We start from the raw sequence: 9,115 nt of genomic DNA, 5'->3' as shown, positions 1-9,115 counted from the left end.
GGAGAAGGAGGGGGGAAAACATACGAGAAACCTTCAACCATTTCAGCAGGAGCAACAGAATCCCTGTCATAGCCTTGCTGGTAATCTCTCTCGTCCTAGCCGCATCAATCTCCTCGATAGACGGCTCCTGCGACTCGGACTGCGGGCTCTGTCCCTGGCTATCCTGCGCCGCCGACTGTCTCATAGGTATTCCCCCTCCTCCCATCACGCCCCTCCCCGACAAAGGTCCGCCGCTTCCACCAACACCTTGTCCCTGCCCACCCTGCTGGGCCGCCTGGGCCGCCGCGGACTGCTGTGCGACGATGGAGGTGACGTTGGCCAGGATCGGCCGGAGGAGGACGATGACGAGAGATTGGAGATGGGGCAGAGCTTGGCGCTTTTTGGCGTGTCAGTAGGGAGAAGGGGGTTCGGTGAGGGAGAAGAGTTGGAGCACGTACATAGAAGTCCTCGACGGCAACCAGTCTCCGCTTCTGGTGGTCCGAGAGGCGTTCGGGTCTGGGACCGAAGTCTGGACCGGCGTCTGCCGGGGGTGGCGGGCGCGGCTCGGTCTTGGCCCCCTTGAACTCTGCCTTGAACTCCCTGAGGGCCTCCTTCTCCTCGAGGGTGAGCTCGTCGAGGTCGAGGCTGTCAATGTCGTCATCTCCGTCGTCGCTGCCGCCGTTCCCGGCACCGTTGCCGTTCCGGCCCCCTTCTCCACCGTCGTCGTTGCCGTCCCAACCGCGCTCGTAGCGGAGAAACTTCTCGCGCTCCTCCCAGAGCTGGCGCGTGGCACGGCTCATCTTGACGCGGCTGGAGAACAGCTCGCCGGCCTCGAGGATGGAGGCGGGGATGTCGCTGCCCTCCCACCTGCGACCGATGAGGGCCTCGTGGATGCCCGCCATGCCCTTGCCCCCGGCGCTGTTGCTGGTAGCGTCGAGGGGGGGGTACATGAAGGGGAAGTTCTGGTTGGTCTGGTAGTTCTGCTTCTTGCCTCCCTTGCCGCCCACGCCGGGGGACGGGGGTGGGGAGGGCGCCGGCGTGGCGATGTGCACGGGCTGGTTCAGGATGGAGGCGCCGCCGGCCTGGGCGTTGGGCGGGCCGGGGAGCACGCCGCTGGAGATGCTGCTCCTGGTGGTCGTCTGGTTGGGCAGGGGTGGCAGTATGGACGTGTTCTCGTCCTCGAGGGGGATGGCCGGCCGAGGAGGTACGTAGGCCGGATACTTGGACGTGATTTCCTGGCGGAAGACGTGGTAGTCGATGGGCGAGGCGGTGATCTTGCCCGTGTTGGGGTCGTCGAGGAAGTCCCTCTCGCCCGTCAGCATCTTGATGGTCCTCTGGTCCTCTAGCGTTCCGAAGACGAGCAGTATCGATTTCCAGAAGAGCAGGAAGATCTATCGCTTTCCTTTCGTCAGTGAACCGCCATTCCTCCCTCCCCCGGTCCGTCCGTCGCGACCGTTGATCATGCCACGCACCTGAGTCTGGGGCATGGCGCCCTGCTCGTCCCAGCGCAGCTTGGCCGTCGCCGTCATCATGAAGTCGACGAGCGACGGGTTCAGGTCCACTGTCCGTTGTCAGTGTCGACAATCCACAATTCACAATCCACAATCCACCGACCGGGGACGTAGGAGGTACGTACGGAGCTTCTCGTTGACATCTGCCACATACTGGGGCCTGGAGGAGACCTCGCCGGCGGCGGTATAGGCCTGCTGGACGGACATGTACATGATGGTCATGAGATTCATGAGCTCAGCATTCGTCTCTTGGGGGGTCGCATCCTGCGCATCGACACCAGCCCTAGTGACCAGTCAGCTTTCTCTCCGTCTCTCTCCGTCTCTCTCCGTCTCCGTCTCTCCTGTCCCCTCCCCTCATACTTCTCTCCTTCGCTCTCCGGCACGAAACGCACCGAGGACTCCGGAAACTGACCATTGCATCTCGAAGTTGTTCCTCAGGGCTTCCCACACGACAGGCAAGCCGTCCATGTCAGCCAGCCACCTGACGCCGTCCCTGATGGCCTCGAGCTGCGGCACGCTGGCGACGGAGCGGCAGTCGTCGACGGGGGTGTTCGGCATGGCGGTGTCGCCCCAGCGTCCGAGGACGAGGTAGAGCAGCTTCCCGATGGACGTCGACCTCGTCGCCGCGTCGTCGGACCGGACGCCCGACACGGCGGTCCTGACGAAGCGCGCGCGCACCTCATCGCCGGCCGCCTCCCAGGTTCTCGTTCTCGTTCTCGTCGCGGCAGGCTCCCCGGCGGCGGCGGCGGCGGCGGAATCAGCGCCGGACTCGTCCTCCCAGTCCCGCTCAAACGCCCGCTGGGCCGAGTTGAGGCGCACCCACTGCCAGAACTGGTAGGTGAACCACTCGTCAATCTCCTCGGCGTGGGGCGCCGTGTCGGTATACATGAAGTCGTAGGCCAGCGGCTCGGTGCCGTGGAGCTCGGTCATCATGCGGCGCAGCTGCAGCAGCGTGAGGGAGTCCGTCGGGGCGGCCTCGACGGCGGTGGAGGCCGGGAGGGACGTCGGGGACCCGTCATCCTGCTGCACTGCCCGCTCCGAAGTCGGGGCCGAGATGGAGGAGGACGACGACGACGACGACGACGACGACGGTGGAGGCGGGAACGCAGACGAGGAGGAAGGAGGGTCCGGGACGGGCGGCTGGTCGACCGTCGCTGCTGTGCCAATGTCGGAGGCTACCGGGCCCGTGTCGGCCATGTCGGCCGTGGGTGGCTGGTGGGTGGGTGTTTCTGCCTCCCACATCATCGTGGCCTATTTCTGTCTCCGATATCTCGCGTCTCCTGGTGTCTGTGGGAGGTAGGTGGTGAATGGCTGGGTATCGTGTGTATGTTTATTGCACGCGTGTCTTCTATCGGGTCGCGGTGGGCTCTCCGAGGCGCATCGCGGCTGTGGCCCAGTCGGCTCGCGTAGCGAATGTGTGGTGGGGTGGATGAGGGAAGAGATATTTATTCCATAACTCTTCTGTCGCCGTTACTCTGCGTTGTAATTATCTTCATGTGCTGTCGTTTGCGTTTTCTTCTTCTTCTCTCTCCTTCTCTTTCTCTTTCTTTTTTTCTGTCTTGTTGTGGAGGGGGGAGAGGGTGGGAGAAGAGAAAAGGTCGATCCTTAGCTTTGCTTGGTCTGAAGCTCGTTGCGGGGGGGGGACAAGTCAGAGAGGCTAAGTCGGGTAATAATACTGTCACCCCACCACCAGCCTCTCCAGACTCCAGGTAGAGGAGGTCACATCAAACCAGGATGGATGTCCTTGAGAAGAGAAAGAAGAGAAGAAAAAAAAAGAAGGAAAAGAAGAAGGAGGAGGATAAAGGTTGCATCAACGCCAAAAAAAAAAATTTCAATCAAGAGGTATAACACAGTGCTGCTATGCTAAAGATGTCACATGGAAGAAAAAAAAAAGTTGGAAAAAAAAATTTCATTCAGAATCAGAAACTTCTGCTTCATCGGCCTCATCAGGCACTGCCTCCCCGGCAGCAATCTTCCTCTCCCTCTCCTTCTGTCTCTTCCTCAACTTCTTGACCCTATTCAGCCTCTTCTTCTTCTCCCTGAGGTGATCCTCCTTCTCTCCCAATCTCTTACGCGCCTCCTCCTCCTTCCTCGCCGCCTCTTCGAGTCTGGACCTCTCCGCCCTCTCCCTGAGTCGCAGGGCGATCCTCCTCTTCTTCCCCACCCTTGTCCTCCTCGTCCCCGTCGTCGTCCCATCCGTCTCTGCCTCATGTTCCCCGACGACGGCTCCCCCCTTCCTGGTGACGGTGACGTGCGTCACCTTCCACGGCATCTCCATGCTCCACGCCCTCCAGCCGGACCGCGCCAGGATGTCGTCCCCCGTCACCGCCGCCGCCGCCTTCTCCTCGGCCGTGAGCTTGGCACCGACGTAGTACGACGACGGCCGGGGTGCGATGATTGCCCCCTCACCTTTCGGCCCGCCGTCGTCTTCGAGTATGACCTTGTTGGCGGATGCTTCTTCGCCGGCGAAGAGGCAGAAGTCGTACCCCGCCTGGTCGGCATCTCGTTCTCCTCTGTCGTCTCCGTCGTCGTCATTCGGTCCTCGCCCTTGCCCTTGCTCTTGCTCAGCCTGACGTGCTGGTTTTGGAGGGCTGTCCGGCGTCAGAGGGTGCGCACCGAGGTCCAGCCCTAGGGTCCTCTCTAGCTGAGCGTGGAGCTGCGCTCGGATCTGGTCATCATCTCCATCGCTGTCAGAGTTGTCCGGAGAGACTAGGTCCTCACGACGGATTCTGGTGACATGTCAGCTTCTCTCGATGCTCGAGTTTGTATGAGTCAGTGCCAACCTTTTTGCATCTGGAATGTGAAACATTTGTTTTATCTGTGTGCCCGTGTGTGTCTGTGTGTGTAAATGGCAGTACCCGTGTGAGAATTAATTGTGAGAGCAGCTTGTATGAGTTTGATACATCATCATATTACCGGTGAGAAGTTTGGGGGGAGGCAAGTGAGGCTGCAGCTTTGATAAGCTGATAAGATTGATGTGGTCTTATCTTATCGTATACTTGGGGGGGAAATCTACAGCGTCTTTTTTTTTTCTCTTCTCTCTTCCCTCTTCTCTTTTCTCTCCTTACTCTCTCTGTATCTGTATTACCTAATTTATCTTGCACCGGTACTCTATTTACTGTACTGTACTGTACTATATATTAATATACAATACTTTGATGTATATGATACTACTATCACCATACCCTACTACATTATACTCTGCTCTACTCGCTGTACAGATTACTCTCTACTCTATTTATATTGTCTATACTCTCCACGGTCCTACTGATGACGGTATTACCTATACTGCCTGTATTCGCAAGTCGATACGCTCGTCTCGAGTACGATATGTTACTGACATGTTAACTGATCTGAAAGGAAAAAAAGATGAAAATGAGAAACATCTAAAAATAGTCCTTTTTTTTTTCACTCTCAGCCTTGATTCCAAATATGACTCTGTATATGTGTACTATATTATATACTGAATACTAGTAAGACGATTACTGCTGTATATTACATGTACTTTCTCAACCCCCCGTCTCCAGAACTCTCAGAACTCCTAGTCCAGGTTCAGATCCTAGAATAATCCTACTCGTAGTAACCCCCCCCCCCCCCCCCCCCCCCCCCCCCCCCCCCCCCCCCCCCCCCCCCCCCCCCCAAACAGGTCGTCTCATGTTTCTTTCTTCCTTTCTCTTATCTTATATATATATAGATATATATAGATATATAGATATATAGATAGATATTGACATCTTTACACTGCATACTTTACATCCCAATCCTCAAGATGATATCAAGGACGTAGATATGAAATATCTAGAAAGGATATATTCATTTTTACATCAAGTATTACTCCTGCTCCATCCATCCAACCAAACCTACCGTCCATCTCCATCACCTCCCATCCAATTCAACATTTCATATAGAAAATAGAAGAGAAAAAAGAAAAGGGCAATCAGCCAGTGCCGTCACCCGGAGAACAGAGACAGAGAGAAAAAAAAAAGTCAAAATAGATGACAAGATGAGAGAGAGAGACAGAGAACCGACAAGCATAGACAAGTCGAGACAAGATAGACGAGCAGAGACGACCCAGCAAACGCAAGTACGCACAGACAGACAAGCAGACAAGCAGAGACAAGCAAAGCAACGGTTAAAAGGACGGCCAAGATAGCAAGGACAATAGTATAGTCGTATAAGGGTAGAGAGAAAACACAAGATAGACCAGCAAGTACACCAGATATAAACCCTCGAAACCCAAACCCCCCCCAAAGAAACCCTGCAAATAAACCCATTATAAAATAAAACCAGATAAGACATAGACCACCGAAAGACATATAAAACAACCGTAAGAAGGGAAGAGAGAGGGAGAAAAACGAGGGGAAAAAAGGAAGGAAGAGAGAAAGAATAAAAAAGTCCGTGGAAAAAATAAAAAGACAAAACCTAGAGAAGAACAAATTCGCCCTCCCCCCCCCCCCCCCCCTTTTCAAAAACGAAAAAAAAAAAACGACTCTGAAGGGCACATTTACCCTCTAGTGGAATTACAAAAAAACAGAGAGGAGAAAAAAAAAGGCCACCCTTTTCCCGCTCCAGTCGTAAAAACGATGCGTTGAATGTCCGTGTAGCGTCGAGTCGTCGAGACCGACCGACGTCCGACATTCCCCAAGGCCCCCCCCCCCACAGCCGAGCAAGCTCATCCCCCCATCACCAGACCGACGACAGACATCTACGGGTTGTTCCAGGAATAATGGCTCATGGCGTCAAAAGATCCCCGGTGCTGCCCATCGTACCCGGCATTCGCAGGACTGTGGCCCTGCCCCTGCTCCTCCATCCTCGAGCGCACCTCGTCCGGCCTCCGGGTCCTGTAGTCGTCGTACGGCGTGGCGGCGTACGACGCCCTACCGTCCGTCCCGTAGACGGCCATGCCCGTCGCCGTCGTCGCCGCCGCCGCCGCCGCCGCCGCCGCCGCGGGGCTGTGTGCGCCGCTCATGGTCGTCCTGGTGCCGGCCGCGGTGGCGTATACGTCCCTCTGGATCGGGTCCTGGCCGTACGGCTGCGGCAGGGCCGCGGCGTTCAACGACGCGTAGGGGCCGTAGCGGTACCCGGTCGCGTCGCCCGCTATCCCGCCCGGTCCGGTGTTCCGCTTGAGCGGCCTGTCGTCTCCTCCCGTCACGTACCGGGCGTCGACGGCGCCGTCTGCCGACGAGGCGGCCGTGCCCGCCGGCATCTGCCTCGGCGTGCTGACCGACGGCACGTACGAGAACGACGGGTGGCGCATGGACGGCGGCGGAGCCGGCTGCTGATGCTGGTGCTCCTCCGATATCAGGGGGAGGGGGGTGGCTAGCGAGGGTGCCTGGAGGGGCATGTCGTGCGATTCGGTCGTGTAGCCGGCCCCGGCCACCTTGGGGTACATGTCCGCGGGCGCCAGGGATGTGGTGGGGTACGGTTCCGACGTCGACACTTGGGGTAGTGGGCCGTGGCTTGTCGGACTCCAAGAGTATGAGCTGGAGCTGAGAGATCTTGTCAAGTTAGCTCGGCGTCGAGGTCTTGCGTGGCGCGAATGGGAGGAAGGAGAGAGAGAGAGGAATCATACCCTGGTCGCTGGGCTCCCTTTGGTGGCTCAAATGTAAAGGAAGATCTCGGTACGCGCATATCGATCCCCCCATCCCTAGCAGGTCCCGAAGGAGCAGGAAGACCGGGCGGCTTCACCACCTCGGTCGGCCTCATAGCCATATGGCCATGTCCGGCCGCGATGACGCCCATGCCCGTCTCGACGAGCGACTGGCCCCTAGACCCGGCGCTCGATCCGAGAAGGGGAATCTCCTTGCGGGACTGGAAATTCCTCGGGCTGCGACCCCTCACGACGATCGGTGCGGTGATGTACTCTGTGAGGAGGACCTTGGAATTGTCAGCCAGCAGGCCGTGAACCTTGAGGTGCAGGACGAAGTGCTGCTGCAGCTCCTTCCGTCGACCGTTGTTGGCCGTCGCGCTGTGTTTTCCTCCTCGTCAGTCCGGAAGATGTTCGTCATTCGTGGCGGGGAGAGGTGGAGGCAGGGGGGGAACGAGCAGGTCAACAACGTACATTCTGAACTGGAGCCGTCGCCATCCTATGGCGTAGTAAGCGCACACCCCGTCCGCCTCGTGCCCGCCCCCCTCCTGCATGGGGACGAGCGGCAGGGAAGGCGGTTCCTGATCGGGGGCCTGGCTGACCTCTGGCGAGTTGGGCGGGGGCGTCTTCCAGGGGATGACGACGAGGCGCACGGGGTTCCCGTCGACGGACTCGATGGCCGAGATGGTCACCTCCATGCTGCCGACGGGGACGGTCTGCCCGGACTCGGTGATGGCGGACAGGGGGCCCCGCGGGGCCATGAGCGAGCCGCCGATCTGGAAGAGGTTGCGTCGGTAGCACGTCAGCTCGGGCTGGAGGGCGGTGCCGTCGCTGGCGCTCGACGGCATCTCGGACAGGAAGAACATGCCGTGCAGCTGGGCCGACACCTCGAGCTGCTGGGGGTGCCCGTGCTGGTCGGCAATGGTCGCCTTGTCCTCTACACGGCGGAAGGCCAGCAGTTTCTGGTCGTGTCCTCCTCCCGCGCCCGTGGCCGTCGTCCCCTGGCCGTGGTCGTCGGCGGCCCCGCGGAGAGAAGCACCGCCGCCACCGGTCATATCCTGGTGGGCGGGAGGCGACTGGGTGTGTGAGAAGCTCCTCTTCAGGTGGCCGCTCGTCGGGTAGCCGCCGCCGCCGCCGCCGCCGCCACCGATACTCTGCGATGGTTCGGGCTCCGGGAGGGGGTATCTGGCGTATGGATAGGGCTGCTGGGGTGGAGGAGGAGGAGGAGGTTGATGATGATGGTGGTGCTGCTGCTGCTGCTGGCTCATAAAGTCCTGCTCGCTTCGAGGACGAGCGGCGGCGGCGACGGCTGCGGCATGGAGTGACGATGACGATGATGACGATGCGGGACCGTGGCTCCGCCCAGGTTCCATGGGGCCGATGCCGCTGCTGCTCATGCGGGGAGACATGTGTATTGGGCCGGCATAGTTGGACCAGAGACTCGAAGGAGCCGGGTCTCCCCTCAAGTCTGGCATGGTAGCCGAGTAAGTAGCAGTCGCGGCCGTCATGAGAGCATATCTCTGCGAGGAAAAAAACTGAGAAGAAAGAAAGCTTTCCCCGTGATGATGCCAGGAGGGGAGGGGGTGTCGTCGTCGTCGTCGTCGTCGTCGTCGTCAGTCAACGGGACAGATATCACCGTTTCTCTCTAGACGACAGCAGAAGGCGTGCTTGTTTGTTTACACTGCCGACGATGCCAAGGGTCTATGCCGCCCTGCGCCGATACAGAGAGAGAGGATAATATCCGTTTCTTCTTTCTTCCGTAATATAGATACAGTATGTAAAGAATAGCACCTCTCTGTTCCTGTTGATTACCGATAGAAGACGATGTCGATGATGATGATGTTGAGGATGATGTTGATGACGGGCTGTGGATAGTAGTACACACAAGACGTTGTAGGGGGAGAAAAAAAAAAGGAATATTGTTTGGACCGAAGGATGATGTGCGAGCCGCAGGTTGTAATGTAGTACTTGTATCCTGTAATAGAGTCCTGACAACGGCAGATGGGGGAGGGGAGGTAGTTTCTCTTGTCAAGGGTTC

General features: G+C 58.2%; 3 protein-coding genes across 3 annotated transcripts in view; all 3 read right to left on the bottom strand.

Annotated features, from left to right (window-relative positions):
- The window catches only part of GMORB2_4536 (to protein required for hyphal anastomosis), a gene marked incomplete at both ends in the record, with an annotated part of 3,896 nt that extends 1,209 nt beyond the window's left edge, over positions 1-2,687 (bottom strand). Inside the window, 5 exons of the mRNA XM_035466510.1 lie at positions 25-376; positions 438-1,370; positions 1,452-1,540; positions 1,616-1,773; positions 1,903-2,687. Coding sequence (XP_035318279.1) covers positions 25-376; positions 438-1,370; positions 1,452-1,540; positions 1,616-1,773; positions 1,903-2,687 — 2,317 coding nt within the window. The remainder of the gene's footprint in view (positions 1-24; positions 377-437; positions 1,371-1,451; positions 1,541-1,615; positions 1,774-1,902) is intronic.
- Positions 2,688-3,399: 712 nt separating this feature from the next.
- On the bottom strand, positions 3,400-4,299 carry GMORB2_4535 (uncharacterized protein; the record flags this gene model as incomplete). The annotated part of the gene is made up of 2 exons (XM_035466509.1): positions 3,400-4,219; positions 4,274-4,299. The coding sequence occupies 2 exons, from the start codon at positions 4,297-4,299 to the stop codon at positions 3,400-3,402; spliced, it is 846 nt and encodes a 281-aa protein (XP_035318278.1).
- Positions 4,300-6,195: 1,896 nt separating this feature from the next.
- On the bottom strand, positions 6,196-8,552 carry GMORB2_4534 (NDT80 / PhoG like DNA-binding family; the record flags this gene model as incomplete). Its single annotated transcript, XM_035466508.1, has 3 exons — positions 6,196-6,988; positions 7,063-7,458; positions 7,552-8,552. The coding sequence occupies 3 exons, from the start codon at positions 8,550-8,552 to the stop codon at positions 6,196-6,198; spliced, it is 2,190 nt and encodes a 729-aa protein (XP_035318277.1).
- Between the last annotated feature and the right edge of the window lie 563 nt (positions 8,553-9,115).

This window comes from Geosmithia morbida, assembly GCF_012550715.1.
Source record: "Geosmithia morbida isolate 1262 chromosome Unknown scaffold_21, whole genome shotgun sequence".
Lineage (NCBI taxonomy): Eukaryota > Fungi > Ascomycota > Sordariomycetes > Hypocreales > Bionectriaceae > Geosmithia > Geosmithia morbida.
The sequence above is the reverse complement of the archived record's forward strand: the minus strand, read 5'-3'. Positions and strand labels throughout refer to the sequence as shown.